This window comes from Medicago truncatula, chromosome 6, assembly GCF_003473485.1.
Source record: "Medicago truncatula cultivar Jemalong A17 chromosome 6, MtrunA17r5.0-ANR, whole genome shotgun sequence".
Taxonomy (NCBI): Eukaryota; Viridiplantae; Streptophyta; class Magnoliopsida; order Fabales; family Fabaceae; genus Medicago; species Medicago truncatula.
Genome location: NC_053047.1, coordinates 32,295,661 through 32,320,566, shown reverse-complemented (window position 1 = coordinate 32,320,566; position 24,906 = coordinate 32,295,661). Strand labels below are relative to the sequence as shown.

The window sequence follows — 24,906 nt, the reverse complement described above, 5'->3', positions numbered from 1 at the left end:
ACTTACCAATTCAGAAAAGTTTCTTATCTTCTCATAACCAATAGCCCTCTTGATATCAGCTCTCAGGTCATTCTCAAACTTTATACATTTGGAGAACTCAGCTGTCTCCGCAGTATAATGAGGATAGAACTTAGCGAGTTCTACAAACTTCGCAGCATACTCCGTCACGGACATATCACCTTGTTTCAATTCCAGAAACTCAATCTCTTTCTTTCCTCGGACATCTTCCGGAAAATACCTATTCAGAAATTCTCTCCTGAACACAGCCCATGTCACCACAGCACCATCTTGTTCGAGCACGGGTAAAAGACTTACCCACCAATCATCAGCTTCTTCAGCTAACATGTGCGTACCAAACCGCACCTTCTGCACTTCACTGCACTGCATGACTCTGAAAATTCTCTCAACCTCCTTGAGCCACTTCTAAGCTCCGTCAGTTTCATACCTCCCTTTGAATGTTGGTGGATGGTTCCTCAGAAAGGTCTCCAACATCCTTACTCCATCATTACCAGCAGCAGCGTTCGGTTGTTGTCCTACAGCTTCAGCAACAGCCTCAAGTGCAGCAGCAATAGCAGCGTCATTTCTCCCAGTCATCTCAAAATTCTACATAAGAAACAACAATTCATAACAACAAAAGACAACTTAAAGTTGACACTCTATCTTATGTGGCTCAACACGACTCTACTACTTGGCCGGACGGACCAACCTGCTCTGATACCAATTGTAACACCCTGTTAACCCAAAACAATTAATAATAAATAAAATAATCAGAGTTCATCAAACAACGGGCATGTCACACTACTTTTCAAAATTTCTTAAATAGAATATAAAACTATTTAATAAACATCATCCTTTATGAAACATCAATAAATTACAGCGGAATATTTTTCATTAAATAACAACAACATCAAATGTTTAATTCTCCACTAAACAATCCTGGCATAAAAGCCTCATCAAAATAATTCAAGAACTAAGCCTCCGTATAGTTTTTGTTCATTAGAGCTCCACCTGCAGCTGCATCAACAGACATCTTAGTGGTATATGACAAGCCATTATAAAACGTGTGGACTATAAGCCACTTCTCTAGGCCATGGTGGGGACAAAGTCTAAGCATTTCCTTGAAACGCTCCCACGCCTCATAGAGAGATTCCCCATCTTTTTGATTGAAACGAGTAATTTGATCTCTAAGTTTAGCGGTTTTAGATGGGGGGAAAAATCGGGCAAGGAATGCTCGCCTCATATCGTCCCATGAAGTGATGGAACCGACTTCTAGGGAATGGAACCAAGCGCTAGCTCTATCCCTTAAGGAAAAGGGAAAGAGATGAAGTCTTACAGCTTCTTGGTTCTCTTTTATGGTGCCACTGAGTCTAAGGAAGGAAGAAATATGGAGATTTGGATCCTCAGTGGGTGATCCAGAAAACTGATTTTGCTGCACCAAATTGAGTAGTGCAGGCTTGATTTCGAAGTTATTACCCGCTACCGTTAGGTACACGATAATAGCTTGTGGCTCTTCCGTTGAAGGAGTAGCATACTCTTTGAGTGTGCGTTCAGCCATAGCAGTATTATTTTGTGCCTCTCTCTTTTTCTTATGCAAAAACCTTTCGATCTCAGGAATAAATTCTCCGAGACTTTTACTTCTTCGCATAAGAAACCGAGAACCCAAGAAGTTAGTGGTAATATAAAAGAAAGAAGTAGAAGAAAAGAAGAAGAGAAGAGAGTTCTAATCACAAAGAAAGAGTTAATCAAATTAGTTTACTCCCCGGCAGCGGTGCCAAAAACTTGATGAGATAAAACCGCAAGTGCACGGTCTTACCGAAATAGTATAAAAGAGTATCGTTCCGACAGGGAGTAGTTCAATTCAATTATCTTTTTAGAGATGATTAGAAGAGAGAAGAGAATTGTAAGTTGGGGGTTTTCAAGCGTTTGAAAGGTAATAATAATAAAAAGAGCCTTGGGATCGTTGGTTTCCTCTAAATGACAAGTCCTTCTCAAACCAAAACTATAAGCTTATAATGTTATGTTAGACCTAATTTCTCAAGACAGTTTCTCTTATGTTCCTCTAGCAACCAAGCCTATTTCGCTGACTTGATTACTATTAGATTTTGGTTCCTCTAACAACCAAGCCTATTTCGTTGACTTGATTGTTATTAGTTCCCTTGAAGATCGAAACTATATGTCTCAAAGATTGCAAAGCCTATTTCGCTGACTTTGCAATCCTTGTCTGAATTCACTTGTTCGAATATCAAAGCTCCACTTTCGTTTTATGAATTGATATTTGGAATAATGGATAAACAATTATCAAACCCTCCACTTTCGTTTCCACAGTTTGATAATGGTTGATCCATGTTAAGACGGTGAATTCAGATAAGAAATTAGGGTTACATAAGATTAAGGCTTAGAGCTTGGTTTGATTAGGATTATGTCATTTAGACTTATCCAACAATCCCAAGACAAGGAGAAGTATACTCACTCATGTTCATCGTAGACATGGGGAAGAAGAGAGAAAGCATAAAAGTAATGACAAGAAAATAAAGGAAAAGAAAAGAACTTTAATTAGAAAAGCAATTGTCACTTATTGAATTCCAAGTAAAGATAAATATTTGTGATGGATGGCTACTCTATTTATAGCATTTGATCGACTTAAAATCTAAGCTATTACATTTGGGCTAAAAATAGAGTAGCTTAAAATCTAAGCAAAAGCAGCAAAAGACACTCTGGAGGGTGGCACGGCCGTGCCTAGGCTAGCACGGGCCGTGCCAAGCTTCTGACTTGTGGGAGACATATTTTGTCTCTCAATCTTCATATTTTTGTGTCCAATCGGCTCCAAGTCCCTTTCTTTTGCTCCAAGACTCAATCCATCGAATATTCTTTCCTGAAATATAATAAAATGCAATTTAAAGTAAACTATCCTAAAAAGGAAATAATACTAATATAAAATCAAATAAAACTAAACTAAAAAGCATATTAAAATAGTCAATAAATGACTCATCAATGGCGAGCTTAGGAAAAAGGTTACTTGTCGTGGCGAGTACGAGGCGAACGAGAAAAAGGGTGCTCTCGGGAGTTTTGACATTTTTCTCACCAAATCTTCATTTTTAAGCTCCTATTCATCTTTTTAATCTAAAAATTGTCTCAGTCCTCTCTAAAATCATTTAGGCACTCAAAACTAACCAAATTATACCTTATAACAACAATCTGAAAATCATGATCTCTCACTCACTAACTCGCCATGGCGAATGGTTCTGCTCGCGAGGCGAGCCATGAAGTTGCTCACTCGCGAGGCGAGACAAGCTACTCGCCGGGGCGAGCGATGAACATCAGTACGGGCAGAATGCAGGTTTATCCCAAAATTCCCAATTTCCTCAATTTCACTCCCCAAATCAGGTTATATATATGAAATGAAATGTTGTATGCAATCAGAACCTATTTCTAACATCAAACCAGTGATTCCTACACTCTATTCACCCAAAAACCAAAGAATTCAACATAAACCCAAAATCCCCAATTTCTACCATAAACCTGTTAAACCAAAATCAGAATTAAAAATCTACACTACTGAAGTAAACCTCACCCTTACCTTAATTCAGATGAACAATTCTACTACAATCTGATTCACTTGGCTCTACTTGGCTCTTCTCCCTTTTTCTCCCAAAAGCTCTGTTTGCATGTAAAAGCAGTTCTGACTATTTCTTTTCCTAACTCCCAATACATAACTCCCCTTTATTTCATTTAACTCCCCCTTAATTCTATTAATTTCTAATTAAATCTCCAACCTCCAAAATAATAATAATTCCCACTTATTCTAATTAATATAAAAATAAACCATATAATAAAATATAACACATCACATATCAACAATAATTATTTAAAATCATATAAAAGACTCTAAATAAATCATAAATAAATAAAATAACGACTAGGGCGTTACAATAAACTGTTGGACTACGGATTGTTTTGGACTCGAAAGAGTCGTCAATGCTTGATGCGGGTGCAGGGAGTTGATGGTACATGATCCGCTCTATGTTGACAGTCGGTCCATTCACCTGCTTTTAGACCTGGTTGGTGCTGGCAAACATCGTTTGTTAGAGTTGACTAGGGTAGAATCGTGTGTATTGTTGTTCTTGGTTGTATTTCCCATTAGGGTTGACACACTTGGATTCACTGGGTGAGATTTTATATCCCCCCAGCTTTTATGTATTTTTTTCTTTTTTTTTAATTATATATATGATCATTTGACATACGTAGGGTTAGAGTGGGGTGTCAACTTCGTTGAGACGTCCTCTATTCTTTACATGTCATTTTGCTCTGGCCTTATCTAAAAAAAAAAACTAATTTCAAATAAATAAATAAAAACTGCAAGATTTGATAATAATATTTGAAAATAATGTCAAATCAAATCCAAATACTTATTTGTTAACAACACATTTATATCTGCAATTCCCGCTACTGATGTAACAATAAAAATAAACTTTATAAATAAGTCAGTCCTTAGAAGAATTTGATTTGAAAATACAAAAAATCATCCGAATAAAATATAAATTTGATTCATATCCAAATATGGTTAGCCAAATATATATTATAACCGAAATTATGGCTTTCCAAAAAAATAATAAAAGCAATAGCAAACTCAAATAAAATGGAAAGCAAATCAGAATTATCAAAATAGAATGATAAGTGATTATTTATGTTGTAGTTATTGTCTTACCCATTTTGCTTGTTCTGGTTAGAAACACCAGCCGAAAATATACATGATGTTACTAACCACTATTTCCGAACTAACATTATTTTAATTGTAATATAGATAGATATTAGGTTTATGATTGATATGAAGCTTGAATTTTTTGTCAAAATGAGAGTGAAAGTTGATTTGACACTTTGGTGTCGACTCTTAAAAGGAAAATATGATGGAAGCAATATAGCATTGGATATGGTAATAGCTAAGCCAAGTGATTCTGGCTTATGGAAGAACTTGGCACAGCTTGTGTTCGTGCATGGGATGACTGTTGGTTGGATAAAGGATTTCTGATCAAAGATAGTGAAAATAGTAAAGCATCATATATGCAAAGACTGCAAGCTTACTGAGTTGGTGGATATTGATGGTAAGTTTAGTAGAACTCACAATTGACGATGAAGAATGATCAAACCGAATTAATTTTTACAACAAAAACAATTGACACCCTTATACTATATGTTAGAATCTAATACAATTAATTTTGATAAAATAAATAAATTAAATTTTTTTAATATAGGGTAACATGTGACACATTGTGATCGAGATCAATTTTACATGACATCGCAATGTAATCGAGTGTTGTCCTAAGACCATTTATAATGGTCACAAACATTCAACAACCCTCAACACCCACTTTTTCAATTCCCAACACTCCACATCATTTTCTCTCTCTTAATTCAACACCCATTCAATTTTTACCTCTTCAATGGTTTTTTCATTCAACACCCTACCCCACAACCTTTTATTTCTTATTCTTATTTAATTTTATATTTTTGTTTTTATAATTACATAAAATTACAATTATCGATTATAATTAAATTAAAAGGCTTAATTGTTCTTTTGGTCCCTTAACTATTTAATTGGTATCGCTTTGGTCCCTTAACTAAAAAAAAGATTGTTTGAGTACTTTAAGTTTTTTTTAGTCTCGTTTTGGTCCCTTCTGTTAGGTTTCCGTTAGTTTTAATAAAAAACGTTAAGTGTGGACACGTGTCACCTTGTCATTGGCTCTGAGATTTTTTTTTTTTACAAAAAAATATTTATATTTTTTTTATAAAAAAAAAATTTAATTTTTTTAATATATATATTTTATTTTTTTGTAAAAAATTCCCAGAACCAATGACAAGGTGTTAACTCTGGGACACGTGTCACTTTGTCATTGGCTGTGGGATTTTTTATTTTAAAATATATATATTTTAAAAATAAAAAAAAAATTGTAAAAAAAAAAAAAAAACTCAGAGCCAATGACAAGGTGACACGTGTCCAGGAGTTAACTTTTTTTTAAAACCCTAACGGAAACCTAACAGAAGAGACCAAAACGAGACTAAAAAAAAACTTAAAGTACTCAAACAATCTTTTTTTAGTTAAGGGACCAAAGCGATACCAATTAAATAGTTAAGGGACCAAAAGAACAATTAAGCCTAAATTAAAATGAAGAAACACTTTATTATTTTTTTTTTTTTTTTGTAAAAACAAAATTTATTTAAATAATTTATTTTTATTTTCTTAACTTAAATAAAATGCAATACAACAAACTAAGTACGGGTCACACAAATAGCTTAAAATGCAAGACAACAAACAAGCACACAACACACAAGTAATTTATTTAGTACGATACAAATCATCTTCAATCACGAAACATTCCAAACTTTGTCCATATGTGCTTCACTAGATCTGCTTGCAATTCGTGATGAACATTTGGATCACGCAACTCGGATCTAGCACGCACATGATTTGCAAAAGTGGGTAACACCTCGGTCGAGTATGGTTGCGGTGTACTAGATCCACTTCCCTCATATTGCTCAAAATCGGTCCAACGTTGAGCATATGTATCTCGTTCATCCTCAACAATCATATTATGTAATATGATGCATGACCTCATGATGATACCCAAATCGGTTATGTCCCACAAGCGAGCTGGTTCACGGATGATTTTAAATCGAGCTTGAAGCACTCCAAAAGCACGTTCGATGTCCTTCCGACATGCCTCCTGATGTTTTGCAAATAACTTATCGGGTTCACTTTGAGGAAGTCTAATTGATTTGACGAAAGTTGGATAAGAAGGCTAGATACCATCAGCTAGACATGTTTTGAGGATGTTGGTTGGGGAATTGATTTGGGTTTTGAGGATGTTGGTTGGGAAATTGATTTGGGTGTTGATAATTGTTGGAATTTTGGTAGCTAAAAGGGTAATCAGAAGAATTTTGGGTGTTGATATGATTGTTAGTGGGATCCATTTCACTAAATAAAGACTAAAACTTCAAAAGAAAAGTTAATACAAAGCTAATAATAAGATTAAGAGAGTGAAAAACTTGATTTTTTTTCTTTGTCCAAATCAAATGATCCAAGTCTCTATTTATAGAGAAAAAACAAATTACGAATTTTGGTAAAAAAAAAAATTATTTGCAATGAAATAATTGAGTCCAAATAATTAAGAAGATAAAAATTCAAGCAGCCAATCAAAACATGCCAAGTGTCACAACATTATCCATTTCTCTCTTCTCTCTCCGCGTACCAACTCACCCACGCGCCCTGTCGGCGCGTGTAACGCACGCGCCTGTTTTGAGCAATCCGAGCGCGCCACGCGTCTCTGTGGGCCAGGCTTTCAACATGTTGAACTTGTTCAACACCTCTCTCCTCCAACTCAGTTTTTTCCCATTTCAACACCCCCTACAATGGTTCAACATGTTGAATGGCAAATTCAACATGCCATTGCACTTGGTCTAAGTGGACACAGTTAGACCACCCCCAATGGCTTGTTGAAAGCAATTTTCAATATGTTGAAATGATTGGAGAAGGGTATTGAAAATGAGGGAAGAGGAGAGAGGTGATGAAAGGATTAAGTATGTTGAAAGTTTGACGCAGGGGATACGTGGCGCGACGCCGTTCGCCAAGCTGGGCGCGTGTGGGACACGCGCCGACAAGGCGTGTTGCTGGCCGGGGGGACGCGGAGAGAGAAAAAATTGTGGATAAAGCTGTGACACGTGGCTTGTTACGATTGGCTGCTTGAATTTTTATCTTCTTAATAATTTTGACTCAATTATTTCATTGCAAATTAATTTTATTTTATTTTTTACCAAAATTCGTGATTTTTTTTTTCTCTACAAATAGAGACTTGGATCATTTGATTTGGACACAGAAAAAAAATCAAATTTTTCACTCTCTTAATTTTATTATTAGCATTTCTTTTGAAGTTTTAGTCTTTGTTTAGTGAAATGGATCCCAATAATAATCAATTCAACACCCAAAATTCTTCTGAAATTTAATTTTATAATTTCATTGTTAATTGTATTATTTTAAAACCCAAAATTCTTCTGATCCAAAAAAATTAAAAAATAAATAGTTAATTGTATTATTTTAATTTAATTATAATCGATAATTTTAGGTAATTATAAAAACAAAAATATAAAATTAAATAAGAATAAGAAATAAAAGGTGGTGAGGTAGGGTGTTGAATGAAAAAAGGAGGTAAAAATTAAATGGGTGTTGAATTACAAAAAAAAAATGATGCGGAGTGTTGAGAATTGAAAAAATGGATGATGAAGCGTATTGAAAATTTGCAATGGTCCAGATAATACATTTGCGGAAAACCGAATTACATATCTCATTTCAAATTCATTTGCGGAGGACACAACAAACAATGTTTAGTTCTTCTTCTTCTTCTTCGATGTTGCCGAGGTACTATGTTGTTCCTGATTACTTTGTTCCAAAAAAGTTTCAATCTTTTCAATTTCTTAAAAATACCCATTTCAATTTCATTCCTTATTCTTCTTCAAAAAAAAATTTCATTCCTTACTCTTCGATTTCAACCACATTTCATAGTAATGATGTTGATGATGCTGTTTCTTTGTTCAATAGCTTGCTTCATCAGAATCCCACTCTTACCGCATTCGAATTCAATAAGATTTTAGGTTCCCTTGTCAAATCCAAACATTACCACACTGTTCTTTCTCTTTCTCAACAAATGGAATTTGAGGGAATTAATCCTAACTTTGTCACTTTCAACATCCTCATCAATTGCTTTTGTCAATTGGGTCTTATCCCTTTTGCTTTCTCTGTTTTGGCAAAGATTCTCAAAATGGGTTATGAGCCAGATATCATAACATTGAATACATTCATTAAGGGTTTCTGTCTCAAAGGTCAGATCCATCAAGCATTGAACTTTCATGACAAGCTGGTAGCGCTTGGATTTCATTTGGACCAAGTTAGTTATGGAACCTTGATTAATGGCTTGTGTAAAGTTGGTGAAACAAGAGCAGCTCTGCAATTGCTGAGACGTGTTGATGGAAAATTGGTTCAGCTTAATGCGGTAATGTACAATACCGTTATTGATGGTATGTCTAAAGATAAACATGTTAATGATGCTTTTGATTTATATTCTGAAATGGTTGCAAAGAGAATTTCTCCCGATGTTGTTACTTACAGTGCTTTAATTAGAGGGTTTTTCATTGTTGGTAAACTGAAAGATGCAATTGATCTGTTTAATAAAATGATATTGGAAAACATCAAACCGGATGTGTATACCTTTAATATATTAGTTGATGGATTTTGTAAGGAAGGAAGGCTGAAAAAAGCTAAAAATGTGTTAGATATGATGATGATACAAGACATTAAACCTAATGTGTCTACTTTTAATACATTGGTTGATGGATTTTGTAAGGACAGAAAGATGAAAGAAGGTAAAACTGTGTTTGCTATGATGATGAAACAAGGCATTAAACCTAATGTTGTTACTTATTGCTCTTTAATGGATGGATATTGCCTAGTTAAACAAGTGAATAAGGCTAAGAAGATATTCAACACTATGTCTCAGAGGGGAGTGACTGCTAATGTTCATAGCTACAATATCATGATTAATGGATTTTGTAAGATTAAAAAGGTGGATAAAGCCATGAAACTCTTCATAGAAATGCATCACAAACATATTATTCCTGATGTGGTAACTTACAATTCCCTTATTGATGGTTTGTGTAAATCGGGGAAAATATCTTATGCTTTCCAGCTAGTCAATGAGATGCATGATAGAGGTCAACCACCTAATATAATTACTTACAATTCTATATTAAATGCTTTATTAACAAAACTGAAGGACCAGGGTATTCAACCAAATATGCATACAGACACTATTCTTATCAAGGGACTGTGTCAAAGTGGAAAACTAGAGGCTGCACGAAAAGTTTTTGAAGATCTTTTGGTCAAAATCTAAATGTCTATACATAAACCGTTATGATCCAAGGGTTTTGTGACAAGAACTTGTTTGATGAAGTGTTGGCATTGCTGTCAATAATGGAAAAGAATGGATGCATTCCAAATGCTAAAACTTATGAAATAATTATCCTGTCTCTGTTCGAAAAAGATGAAAATGATATGGCAGAGAAACTTCTTTGTGAAATGATCGCGTGAGGTCTATTGTAAGACTGAAACTATTTGATAACATCATTTCATTTTATGTACTTGCCTCTGCTAGTGGAAAAGAAACTTTTTTATTGTTTTTGTTAACTGTGTTTACAAAAACCTTTATTCTTCTCGTATATCTTCCATTTTGATTTCTCTATATGATATTGTCTTACCTCATTAAGAGTTCCATCAATCAATTATGAAAGTTATGCACCCTCTTATCTGCAGATTTGGATGTTATTATACCTTTCTGCTTTGAATTACATTTATTTATTTATCTTGAGTGAAACTTTGATTGATCTGAATTGTTATATAGACTAATTAGTTTACTTTGAATGATCTTAACCAAATGCTAAAACTTTGAAAGTTATGCAAAGTCATTTTCATTTGTGAAAGGTAAGTTGAACATGGTGCTGAATCCAAGTCTGAGTTTTTGAAAGGTCTATCATATTCTGCAGTTGCTCATTTCCTGAATATGGTTCCTGGCCTTTGTCTTTGATGGAACATTTGTGTATCTTCTCTTGATATACCATAAATATGATGAATGGTTTAGGATGGCAGCACCTGCACACTTTTTAAATAATTACACTATGACATCATATCATATTTCATGAGTATGGTTCATGATTCACCTTTTAAAAATACGTGTTATCATTTTATGAAATATCTATTTTGGTTGATGGCCTCAGCTGCACACTTAGACTTCTAGTCCACCAACAACTGTGATTTGATATGCGTTTTGGTGAGGTTTGCAATGTGCATCAAGAAATGAAGTGTGACCATGAGAAGTTATGAAATCTTGCTTAGGCTTCGAGAAATCTCTGAGCACACAAAAGATGAGTAGATTTAGAAAATAGTGTACAAATTTGGTTTTAAGAAACAACTTTGAGCCTTCACTCTTCACTGTAATCAATCCATTTTGTTTCGCTTGTTTCCTGGTATTATTGATTAAGCATTTTGCATAGAAAAGTGATGTTAAGGAATCACGAAACCAGTATGGTTCTTCACATTTCCAGAGGGTGTGTTGATCAAGTGGCCCCTATTCGAGATATTTTCTCATTTTTCAGTTTCTGTTCACTGTTTCTTTCCTTCACCGTCTAAAACTAAAATCCTATTATTTGGATACTTTTAACAATTTGGGGGCCTTTGTAGGAACCTGTGTCACCTCTGTGGCTCAGATATATCTCCAACGATTTTGTATATATTTTTCATACACCAATTGTTTTCTACTGAAATATGTTTAGGCTATAAAAAAACAATGTTACTAATCTTTGATGATTCAAGAAACAGAGGAATTGGTTGAGTAGAAATCTGAAACATTAAATTTGTCTCAGTATTCAAAGTTTCTGCACGATGTATTTGCTTGAGAAACTTGAACCTGTTTGCTTTGTAATTTTTTCCCTTCTTGTTGTTAGTCTAGCTAGTAACAGTTTTATATGGTGACATTATAATAAGTAAGTATACTAGCGAGTATATTTGTACTTTTCAACCTGTTGTTGCAGATGGAGTCATTTCCGATAGCTCGATGATGCTATATGTCCTTTACTTTTCCTCCTGGAACCTTCCTAACTGACCATTTGATGTGCAGTGATAGTAACAGTAGTCCCAGCCACAATCCTTTAGATAAGGATGTCAGCGAGGTGATCTTGTTTGGTTTAGAAACTTCATTTTTAGAGGGCATGGAAGTTTTAACCGTTAACCATAATTGTTAAATTCTATATTTGTAATTAATGATATTTTTCTTATTAAAAAAAGTTTTGCTTCACTAGTTTCTGGTTTATGTAGACTAAAAAGCCAATTCTTGGAGAAAAATTCTGCATGTTGAATTTGTCTACCAATTAGAGCATCAACAATAAATGTTAAATGAGAATGATCATATTTTTACATGTGAACACAATTAGAATTTCAATCACATATAATGCATTCTTTGTGCTTAAAATTGATGAACTTAAGGCTTAATGCTAATGTCCAGTTAAGTGAAATTGAACCAAGCAGCAACAGCTTATGTTTGTTCTATAAAAGCTGGATAGATGTGGCAGTCCAATCAGGCATAAGGGAATTATACCAATGCATTTTAACAATGTTTTACTTCTAGACCTAATTATACGTTTTAATCTAGAAATTATAGTTTGTTGTATGTAGAGACAGTTGGCCATCATTGCATATATATATATATATTTTTTTCTTCTCAAACATTAGGAGGGTTTATAAAGCCAAGTCCACCACTAGGTATGAGTGGATGTGCATTCTTTGATAATCGGGAATAGAAATCACTAACAACTTTTTTTGGGGCTGACTAAAACCATGCTCATTTTGCATTGAAAGTTTAAGGGTAATTAGTAAGGACAGTAAATAAATGTCCCTATCCTACAACTTAATCTGTATCTGTTTTTGCTATCCTTACCCATTAGGACTAGATTTGATAAATAATATTTGAAAATAAAAAAAAAACTGCAAGATTTGATAATAATATTTGAAAATAATGTCAAATCAAATCCAAATACTTATTTGTTAACAACACATTTATATATGCAATTTCCGCTACTGATGTAACAATGAACATAAACTTTATAAATAAGTCAGTCCTTAGAAGAATTTGATTTGAAAATACAAAAAATCATCCGAATAAAATATAAATTTGATGAATCGAGAAAATGCTTGGTTGTATGGTCGTGTAGCTAAGCAATCGAACAACGATTTGAGAGATAGGTTAATATATAGGACAGTTGTACGGTCGTGTCATGTGTGGCCATGAGAGAGAGAGAGAGAGAGAGAGAGAGAGAGAGAGAGATTTGAATCCTAGGATAGGAAAGGAGGGTACGCGGATGAAAAGTAGGGAAGTGTTGGTTGTATGCAAAGGCTCTTGCCTTTTATTTCTCAAAGATTTCTAAAACAAGAATATCACTTATCCCCAGTTTAATTAACATTCAACTTGCTATGTTACATTGACTTTTTCAATAAAAATATCGCAAATTATGAATAAGTGATATGACTAATTAATGTGTAAATATTCTTTCACTATTTTTGAAATGTCTTTGTCATTTTCAAGACTTCGATGTGTAAATACTCTTTCACTATGTTTTCCTTAGATTTTCCTAATTTTATATTTTGGGACATACCCAAATGGCTCGAGAAATAATATACAACATATGTGTACTGGTTTCTGTAAATTGTGTTAGCGTTGAGAATGATTTAATGTCTTCATCAATCTCACCCCATAAATGTCTCTCATGTTTCACGCATATTCATCCTCCATAGATATATGAGGATGCATCACAAAACAAAGTATATATTAAGTAACACCATGTTAAAGAAAGAAGTGCATGAATTACATATCTTACATATTTTTAACAAGTTTGATCCTTCTCTTTTTGTTCAAGCTTGATCATTCTTTTAATTCTAATAATTTTCTCCAAGATATATCAAGAAAAACTAAACCAACTTTTGATGTTGAAAAACATACTGTTTATAAATTACATGTGTTATCACAATAGAAGGAGCGGACATACAGGCACAGGAGTGCCCGTCTGGACGCTAGTATTTTTTTAAGAGAAAACAAAACATATGTTAACTATTGGGAGATCGAAAATATTTCCAAAAGGTAAAATAGAAAAGGAGATTGAGAAGGTCATTGGTTACTTAGGGTTCAGATTGCAATATACAAGCAAAGTTCGACTCTCTTCGTCTCGAACAAATGCAAAGGTGAGCTCATCTAGAGAAGAAGTCAACTATGTGTATACCTCAAATAAATTTCTTAGAAGTTGTGTTTCAAGCTCGTCTGTGATTCCTTAGTATTGACTTGATGCATTCAGAAGCGTAAGCTAGAAAGCGTTGAACCTAGATTGAGAAGAACAAGTTTGCAAGCGACAAACTTATGAAAATAGGGTTCCAAAATCCACCATAAATAAGGAAAACTCTCTAAAATATAATTAAATGAATAAAAGTTACCTCTTAGACTACAACTGTTATGCTTAAATAAGGGAAATAACAAAACCCAAATGGGCCGAAAATAACAAACTGAAACAAAAACCTACAATTACTAAAATTGGGCTAAAATAAAAATACTATAGAAAATATTATGGAAACTCTCCTACATCAGTCTCCTCCACCTCTGAAGAACTCAACCCCGAGTTCTTATTCTGATAAAAGAACTTCCATGCATGTTGACTCTTCCTATGAACACGAGAACACCCACCCGGATCCCATTGAGTGAAATACAAAAGGTTTGGTTTGAAAAATATAGCAGTTGCCTTTATCCATCACGTTAATGCATTCTTTCTCCAAATGCTTCTTCATATAAGTCAAATGGCTTGCATTAGATGGAGAAAGAGGAGTGGTACTTGTTGATACCTTTTCCTTTGACCAAGTGTAACTGTATCGCCAAGGATTTCTTAATCCTAAGGCCCATATTGTAGACTTCAAATCTTTATTTTATTTCCTTCACCTTCTCCATCTGAATCCTTCATCACCTTCATCAATTTCTAGAAAAGTATGAAGAACAACACAACAAAATCCAAAATCAAGTATACCACAATAAAATCCAATAACAACAATAACAAACAAGAGTAAAAGAGATTAAAAAAAAACACATAATTATCAAATGAAATACTTCATATTCTTCCAAATATTCATTCATCTTAACGAACATGTTCTTCCCCAAAATCTATATTTCAAATCAATCTCCGATCTATTTGGTAACGAATTTAAAAACCGTGTTTAATCTTTTGGTAGATCCTTAAGATCCGTCGTTGTTTTCCACCCTTCAAAACGCCAAACCCATCATTTCTCTTAAACATGAACACAACCTACCTAAAAATAATTGATGTTTATAAAAAATTGATTTAGAAACAGATTGACGTTTATTGATTTTGTGTTCATTAACCATTTTGATTTGGTTCATAAGCCATTTTGATTATAATTTTTTGTTAGAGGGACCTATATTTAAAATTTCTCAAATAGTATAGGAACTTGTAAATTAATTAAATATTTTAATTTATTTTCTTATACTATTAATGAATATTATAAGTCAATATTGAAAAAATATATATGTTTTATTAATCACTTTAAAATATAGAATTATGACATTTGACATAAGATAATTTAAATTTATTTACGAAAAATAAGGAAAATATTGTTTTAGCACTTACGGGAAAGATGGTTGAATAGCTTAAGAATAACTGATAGTATGAACTTTTTATGTCTCATCTGAAGATGAACCCTATTTGTTGGAATGGTTATGATGAAAAAACTCAATATCGGCTAAAAATCGCACGTTTTAGAGTGCAAAATAGGCAATGAAAGTACAACAATTGTGTATTGTGATCAATATTTTTAAAACTAGACTAGAGATCAAACTAGTGACAGCTCCCGTTCATGGTTCAATCAGTTCAACCGCTATTGAATCGGACAATTAATGAATAACATATATTATACAGTTTATAATTATCAATTGTAGTATTAAATAAGATCACTGACTTTTTTTTACTGGGCCCAAAAATGAAGCCCAAGTAAGAAATAAGCCCAAAAAATAGTTATGATTTATTCATGATTAGTGATAGAAAGTCATAAACCTAAACCTAAATCTAAATGCTAACCGCCGTTCCTCTTCTCTCCACCTTCAGTAACGTTCTTTCTCGATCCGTCCTCTTCCTCTTCCTCTTCTTCTTCATCAAATTTGTCTCATCACACCACCTATGTTCAATGTGCTTTGTCCTCTTATCCTTCATCTAATCTCTCTTATTTGTTTTATCATCCTCTCATTTTCATTTGCTTCATCATCCTCTTATTTTCGTTGATCTATTTCTTAATCATCTTGAACAAAACTTATTTGTCGAATAGAGCAGTTTCAGAGACGAATCTTAGTATCTTGTTTCAAAAAATCAAAGAAAACAAGTTTAAAAAGGGAATAAAAAAAGGGAAATCTTGAGATCGTCCGGTTTTCATAAACCACGAAAAGCTCACATGTTTTTCCAGTTTTCACCGGTTCATACATGTTTTTCCAATTTTTTACCGATTCTGAGGACAAACGGTTTTGTAAGATTGTCTGGACCTGAGCTAGGTCGTGGAAGATACATACCCAAACAAGGTAATTGGTAGTTAACTCATGGAGGCTCGAGTACTTATATACCGATTGCACTTTATAAGGGTAAAATTAGATTTTATTTTTTTTTGGGGGGGTGCGGGGTTGGATTTTTTTTTTTGGGGGGTGGTTTAATAATAAATTTTCTATGCCTATAAGTACACCAATGTTATCCCATTTCTTCCCTTTAACAAAATATTTCTCTCTCCTCTCCTCTCCCAAACCTACAACTCTACCTCTCCCCCCCCCCCCCCCCCCCCCCCCCCCTCTCTCTCTCTCTCTCCATCATGTTCATCAAATTTTTCATCCATTGTATCTTGGATCCAAGTGATCCAAAGTGATAGATCAAATCATCTACGCTACTAATTAATCTCTCATTTGAGAATAAATCAATAAAACTCTATTGTATCATCTCTCTTGGTTATACCCCTCTAATGGGTTTTAGGTGTGATTTTTCAATTTTTTTGTAAATTCCTCTCTAAAAGTGATAGAGCGGAATTTACGAGAAAAATTGAAAAATCACACCTAAAACTCATTAGAAGGGTATAACCGAAAGAAATGATACAATAGGGTTTTTTTATCGATTTACTTTCAAATGAGAGATTGATCACGAGCATAGATGAGTTGATCTATCACTTTGACACACTTGGATCCAAGACACGGTGAATGTAAAATTTGATGAAGATGATGGGGAGAGAGAGAGAGAGTTGTAGGCTTGAGAGAGGAGAGGAGAGAGAGAAATCTTTTGTGAAATGGTATTGGCTTGGTCCCCCTTTTCTTTTTCTTGAATCTGGTTTTCTTTTTTATTGAATGTTGATGATACTTTGCATCATCTTTTTGGCTTTAAAAAAGAATATAAAAAATATTTTGTGGATGGATAAATTAATGGGAGAGAGAGAGAGAGAGAAATTAACTATATTTCTTAATGTGCACCTTCAAAATTCCTAAAAATCATGAAATTTGCACTAAAAAAAAAACTGATGGAGGCAACTACCATTCAAATTCGCAAGCAAAGTGAAAAAAACCTTGAAAACTACAGGAGGGTACGCTTGCAACTCGCAAGCGAAGCGTGAACACTACGCAGACAAAGCATGTTTCGATGGAGAAGAAAACATATGATAGCACAACAAATGCAAAGGTGAGCAAGTATTTACCACGCAATATTTCCTTCAAGCTTTTATCCGAAATCCCTCTTAAATCTTTGAACCTATTTCGATGCGTTCGCAAATCTTGGTCCCTCTTATTTCAAAACAAACATCTTATGAACAGGATCAGCAGAAATTTCTTATGTAATTTAAATTGTTGTTCTTATAACACGACCAATCATCTCCCATTCTGAAGGACTGGGATGAAACCTATAAAGTTAATATGTATTACTCCCTCCGTTTCATAATACTTGTCCATTTTAGAGAATAATTTTGTTTCACAATACATGTCTCTTTCAAGTTTCAATGCAATATTAATTATTGTCTTCTCAATAATACCCTTAAATATTTATTGTAGAAAGAGAAAAAATAGAATAAAATAATAAATGGTTAAGGGTATTATAGAAAATACACACATAATTTCATCAAAAATAACAAAATTTATTTGGTTTCTTGGTTGGTGCAATTTCTCCAAAATGAACATGTATTTTGAAACGGAGGGAGTATCTTTTTGGTGAGGGATTTGAGAATAAAGCAAAATTGGATTGCACAAATCCAATTGATCACATATATATTTTTCATATCTTTGGTATTGGTCGTATTAATGGCATACAATGTATTCATGAATATGAAAATTGCGGTCCAATTGTTTTGTGGAACCCAGCTACCCAAGCAATAAAAATCAATCCTCCCAGTTTTCTTGAGTCGGTTGACTTGGCTATACAATTGTCAAGTAAATTATGAAATCAATTGATATTGCTTTATCAACTTTCTTTTGAATGTTTAGTCTCTTTCCATTTGCTAACTGATATGATTTCCAAATCATTGACAAGGAATGAATGTTGGATATTACATAATATGTTATATTTTCTGATAAGTTCTAATGAAGATATTTTCTACCTTTACATTAATTGTTTTGATCTTTTGCTGCCAATTTCCACTGATAGGTAGATAAAAACAATTGTTCAGCACATTATGTAAATTAGTAATCTTTTTGTAACTTAAAGATGAGGGAAAAAGATTTATAAGGGGAGAAAACTATTATTTGTAAATTATCCTATGATGAGTTTTGGAAGGTTTTACATCGAGTTATTAATGTCATTCTGGGTTTTTTGCAGGTCGGTTAACAATCCAAATTGGATGAAATTTTCTTCAGTTATGTTGATAATTCATCGTATGAACCTTAACCTCTAACGTTTTTGTCGCAACTGCACTCTGCCTTTGGAGAATTGTATCGTCTGATAAATCTAATGCTAGAAATTTATTTTTAATTTCATTATAAAAGAAGCATGGGAGAATTACTATGTTATTGAAAGTACAAAGTCGAGGGAGTATTTATTTTTATTTATACAAAGTAAAGCATGGGAGAATCTAATGGGAGAATTTATTTTTATTTTCATTTGCTTTATGATGTGATGTGTGAAAACATTGTATGTTTGTGTTGCCATTTCAGTCTGCACAATTTGGTTCTGCATGAATGAAAACAAGTTGTGTCAATGAAAATGCTAAATTAGGACAGCTAGTGGATGCACTATAAAGGTGGGTGAGGAATTTTTTTGACACTATTATTTTAGCCACACAAGAAATTAGTCATGGAGAAAAGAAATTATAGCCTAGAAATGAAATTAGTCATGGAGAAATGAAATTATAGCCACACTCAAATCAACATAAAAGCTGAAAATTTAAAAAATAAAATTCTTAAATAAACAAAAGGAGAAAAGAAATTATAGCCTAGAAATGAAGAGGTCGGAGGTCTGAGATTAAATGGAAAAAGGAATGGATCGAGAAATGAGATTGAGGAACAATGAAGAAAAGGAACCGAGCAGTGGTTGAAAAGGAACCGAGAAATGAGATTGAGAGTGAGGAACGAAATGCTACCATTGAGCCAGAGGTTAGTGTGATGGTGAGATTGAGCCAGGGGTTTGCGATTGAGATTGTGCCAGCGGTGGTAGAGATTTAGGTTTTAATTTGGGGGGAAGTGAGATTATGGGTGAGTGTGGTGGAGATTTAGGTTTCAGATTGAGGGAAAGTGAGATTGAGGAATAAAATTGGGTTTTAGGGTTTCATAAATTGGCTCATGAGTCATGACAGACTTTCATAAATTGGTATTGCCTGAACTTCATCTGATTCTAATCAATAGAATCACATGAATCCAGTTACGGAAAGCTTCTTTAAAACCAAATCAGTAGCTAGTAGCTACAGATAGACAATCTTTGATGTTCCTGTCATGTATGAATCCCATCTGCTCCTGTGAAATGATTGAAGGAATGAATGGAGCAAGTTTGGCCTATATATATTGATCAATGAAGAAGTTATACAATTCATAATAAGATTTATAATAAAATTACAAAAACAACATTCTATGAATTTAGCTACTCTCTAATGACATTCTCGAAATCTAAGGGAAAATGGCAATGCTTCTTTAAACTTCTTGGAAGTCCAATATAGAATCATAAATTTGACGCCACAAACAAATGGAAACATTTCTTAATCAAGAAAAACAGAAAACCAGTGTGTTGATACAATCTAAGGGAAGATAGCATTTGAAATTTGTGAGAGCAAAATGATTATATTAGCATTGAAACTCTAATGGTAAAATCCATCCATTTGTGAAAAAAATCCCAGAAAGTTTGATAAAAGAAAGCTCCAAATCCACCAGGACCAGGAGAACTTTCTCATAGCATTTATTGCACTAGTGATCAAGTGAGGGAGAACTTTCTCAGCAAAAAAGATACATGTAGGTGTTAGAGAACTAATGAGAAAAATTTGTGTACAATAATAATATGCAGCATCATATAAAAAAAGTTCTATTCACTCAGACCCATGAACATGTAAGTTAGGTATAAGTAAGAAGATCAAAATACGTACAATGTAGTGCGTAATATATAATAACAGTGATTGGTTATAAGCTATAGTATCAATAATTTGTAGAAATCGTTAAGGGTCTTTGTAAGTTGTTGAAGACACTAATTCTTTTGTACATGGTTAAAGAACAGTTAAGTATCAATATACATGATTTCTCCTTTTAGAAAACTGGTAGAAATCACACGCTAATACCAAATTTGTCTATGTGGATTAGATTATATTCGTCATAAGAAGAAAAGTAGCAGTGAGAATTGATAATAGATTGTTGCGGAACATATTAATATAATGAAGCATTTGTTTTCGAATAAAAATGATCATGATTTTCAAAATGGATTCAAAAAGCTTGAAAGATTTAAAATTCAGATTGGAGAAGGCAATATCATCATGTATATAGCTGTTGTTCACCTTTCTTATGCGTCTATTATTCCTACAGAATTACTTGTTAAAAAAAACTAAGACTGCTCAATACAGAAGATACTTTAGGATTTTTTTTGTTTGAATTGGCAAAAAAATTTAGAATAGCTTGATCCGAGTACCTCAGAACAAGTCAAGGTAGTAGTATTATACTTATTTATTTTTATGCATTTCCCGTTTTCATTTTGGTACTAGCCTATGGTTTGTTGTAGTTTACTTAGAGTCCCGATTTAAGGATGTTTAATGTGCTATTCGTCAAGCTGATAAGTCGATAAAGAGATTAGTTTCCTATATGTTTATAATGTTGTCATGCTAATTAGTTTATTCATCAACTACCTTCAATTGGCTTTCAGCTAATAAAAAATATTAACAGATTTCACAAAATAATAGTCAATTTATTGATATTGGTAGCAGCACCAACATTGCTTCATGTATGCCAATGCAGGCAATAATGGCAGCATGGTGTAATGGAATCACTATTATTTTGTACCAAGTATTGTCAAGTAGTCGCTATAGCAGCATTATATCATTGTTCTATTGTGTAAGTTTAACAAACTTCTATTTTCCGTGATCCACAATTGACAACATCGATTCAATATAATTTGTTGGCTTTATTACAATGTTTGTTATTGTGATTGCTGAAGGTGCGCGACAATATCTTCTTTATGCGAGCATGCAGTCTGTCAACAAGCTTCTTCAAGATGTTAGGCTATGGATATCCCAAGGTATTAAGGTTTGATTGTTATTTGCTCTATTTCTAATCAATGCATCAAAATCACATTATAGAACTATAATGTGGTCAAAAGTGGACCAACACAGAATATGCTCTTAACTGATAATTGTTTATGAAGATATTTTTGCTCTCTTTTATGTGTTACAAATATTCAATCTACATGATTTGAGTTGTCCCAAGTAATGCTTCTGACTATGTATTCTGCATATTTATACCAGTAACTCTAAGAGACAAGGACTAACCCACTAAAATAGAATTTGACTTCTAGTTCTTCTCTTAGTTTCTGCTCATTCGCATCTACCTGGTTTTTGATACCATCACATAGGTCCTCATAATATCTCCTACACCCGCAATGTTACTTGTGAACCTGATTTTGGCGTCTAGGTTGAAAGATTAGCTTTCTGCAAGTACAGATTCAATCAATAATTTTGGCGTCGTCAACCTGGAAGATCCAGAGACATGAGTATTTCAGAGATTTAAACTTAGTCATATTTGTATGCATGGATGTTCCGAGTTTGTTTGTATATTCATCCTTTCTTTTTTTAACAACTTTGAATGTGTATTTTATTGATGTACTCTATCAATTTTAATAAATGAACATCGTTAATTCTTACTTTAATTATAATTGAAAAGCAGTAAAACAATATACCTCTCAAGAAAATCAATCAGATACCTTTGTTTTTAAACAAAAATTGTATAAACAGAATCAATAGATGACAAGATTTAGTAATGAAACACAAATTCCCAAAAATATAGGTTATGTTCTAGGTGATTTTGAGAGAGTTTTGAAGAAGATAAGAAGTTTCAAATATATGACTAAGAATTTATTTTGTATGGTCCGGATTAATCAATCTAAACAAATTTCACCCAGATTGGTTAATCTAGAGAGGGGCAAATTGGGAATAAAAAACGGATAATGTACAAGAGAAGAAATTCTCATATATTTTTTGAAGAGACAAAAAAACTTGTGTTAACTATTAGGAGATTGAAAACATTTACAAAAATTAAAAAAGAAAAGGAGATTGAGAAGGTTAGAGGTTACTTAGGGTTAGGATTGCAATTTGCAAGCAAAGTTCGATTCTCTTCGTGTCGTGTCGATGGAGAACAAATCAACGGCTGCAACAAATGCAAAGGTGCGCAATTATATAGCAGACGATATTTCCTTCACGATTCTATCCAAACTCCCTCTTCAATCTTTGAACCGATTTCGATGCGTTCGTAAATCATGGTCACTCTTATTTGAAAACCAACATCTCATGAACATGATCCGCAAAAATTTCTTATGTAATTTGAATTGTTGTTCTTATTACGACCAATCATCTCTCCTCCTAAAGTACCTGGATGAAACCCATAAAGATATTTTGTATTCTCTTTCTCGTGAGAGGTTTGGGAATAAAGTAAAATTAGATTGCAAAAATCTAATCGATCACCTATATATTTTTCGTATCTTTGGTCTTGGCAGTATTAATGGCATTGTTTGTGTTCATGCAAATTCAAATTGCGGTGCAATTGTATTTTGGAACCCAGCTACCCAAGCAATAAAACTCATTCCTCCTAGTCCTCTTGAGTTGGTTGAGTTGCCTATTCCTGGTGTTGCTAAGGAATTCGTTAATGTTGAAGCTTTTACTTATCTTCATGGATTTGGTTATGATAGTGTTATAGATGACTATAAGGTTATCTGTCTTGTATCTTTTGATATCCAAGTAGAATTGGGAGATACATTTTCAGACTCCTTATTGGAAGATATATACTTGGATGAATTATGGGAGATATATAGCCTAAGAAGTAACTCGTGGAGAAAACTTGATATTGACATGCCATCTTCTTCTTACTGTATAGAGGGAACCCAAGTCTACATGGATGGAGTGTGTCATTGGTTGTGTGAAGAGAATACCCCTGCTGGACCATGTTTAGTATCATTTTACTTGAGAAATGAGGTGTTCTGTATAACACCCATACCCTCGGATGAAGATGATTGTTTTAAATTTAAAGCTTCAAAGATAAATTTGGTGTTGTTAAATGGGTCCATTTCCTTGACTGCGTTTCATCGGGAGACTACTACTTTTCACATAGCAATTTTGGGTGAACTCGGCATTAAGGAATCGTGGATCAAACTCTTTACTGTTGGACCGTTGTCTTGCGTTGAGCGTCCTATCGGAGTGGGGACAAAAGGGGAAATTTTCTTCCAAAGAAAAGATAATGAATTAGCTTGGTTTGATCTAAGTACCCAAGTGATTGAAGAGCTTGGTTATAAAGCAAGGGGTCCTTATACTCGGATATCACTATACAAGGAAAACATTCTTGTAATTGAAGGAATAAGTAATTAATTATTTTTCTTGTTTTCACCAAGAGGTATATGATCGTGGTTATTGAGAATATTACCTTGTGTGCAAAGTGGCTATAAAATTGTGCATACCACAGTATGTTTTATCTAATGTAGAAATAACAGATAGAGTTTTGGTAGAGATTATGAGAGGGAAAATGTAGTCGGTGGGCTATCATAAGCTAAACAACCACCTGGTTTCTCTTTCACCGGCGATGGCTGAAGGAACTCGGGCACGACTGTAGTGGAGGATTAAACTGATGTCTCTTCCTTTCATTTCTCCATTTGTTTATCATTGTTGCTATATTATTTATTACTCTTTGTTTCTTCTTCCAATCTTATGCTATTATATTTACTGTAGTGATAATTTTTATGGCTGCTCTATTCTTTGTATCATAGATTGTATATGATGAATCCAAAGATAAGGTCCAACCCATGAATTACTACCTATAACAAATGATCTGTATGGATTATTTAACAATCACAAAGGTGCATTATAGTATATGTTTATTCTATCTTACTTTATTATCGGTGCTTCTATAGATTCATGCTCAAAGTTTCTATGTTAAAGAGAAATTTGTGTGAGAGAGATATATGCATCAAAAAGAAAATGTTATTAAAGAAGAAAGTATACAAAAGGGAGAATTATACATTGGAATTGGCTAGTGACAGACTTTCAGAAATTTGTTTTGGCTGAAGTTCATAGTAGCTTCAGAAAGACAATCTTTGATGTTCCTGTCATGTATGAAGGCATGAATGGAGCAAGTTTGTCTGTTATGATTTTTGAGATAATCTTGAACTTAAAATTTTCCATGGGAATTACCAAAATCTATGAATTAAGCTACTTTCGAAATGACATTCTCGAAAACTAAGGGAAAACGGCAATGCTTCTTTACACTTCTTGAAAATCCAATATAGAATCATAAACTGGAAAGATTTAAGATGAACCTAAAGAAGCATTGCCGTTTTCCCTTAGTTTTCGAATAAAAAGGATCATGATTTGCAAATGGATTCAAAACGCTTGAAAGATTTAAGATGCAGATTGGAGAAGGCAATATCATCATGTCTATAGCTGTTGTTCACCTTTTTGTTTGAGAGAATGAAGTTCAGCGGTTGCAGATTGGAATACGAGTGAATGAGATTGTTGAATACAGATAGCGTGAGTAGGGAATAGGGATGGTTCTCGAGCTGGTGGTCGTGGTTTGTTTAGAGTGAGTAACG

The 24,906-nt window shown here is 33.6% G+C and overlaps 2 protein-coding genes and 1 non-coding gene across 3 annotated transcripts; all 3 read left to right on the top strand.

Moving 5' to 3' along the window:
* The first annotated feature begins 1,085 nt into the window (after window positions 1–1,085).
* On the top strand, window positions 1,086–1,192 carry LOC120576219 (small nucleolar RNA R71). The gene has a single exon (XR_005642295.1). It is a non-coding gene; the product is annotated as a small nucleolar RNA R71 (small nucleolar RNA).
* Window positions 1,193–8,344: 7,152 nt separating this feature from the next.
* On the top strand, window positions 8,345–10,415 carry LOC25480032 (putative pentatricopeptide repeat-containing protein At1g12700, mitochondrial). The gene has a single exon (XM_039827184.1). The coding sequence runs from the start codon at window positions 8,370–8,372 to the stop codon at window positions 9,933–9,935; it is 1,566 nt and encodes a 521-aa protein (XP_039683118.1). The 5' UTR covers window positions 8,345–8,369; the 3' UTR covers window positions 9,936–10,415.
* Window positions 10,416–19,154: 8,739 nt separating this feature from the next.
* Window positions 19,155–23,689, top strand: LOC25480030 (F-box protein CPR1). Its single transcript, XM_024774625.1, has 4 exons — window positions 19,155–19,241; window positions 21,075–21,170; window positions 21,274–21,362; window positions 22,825–23,689. Exons 1-4 carry the CDS (start codon window positions 19,155–19,157, stop codon window positions 23,687–23,689), a joined length of 1,137 nt encoding a protein of 378 aa, XP_024630393.1.
* The last annotated feature ends 1,217 nt before the right edge of the window (window positions 23,690–24,906 follow it).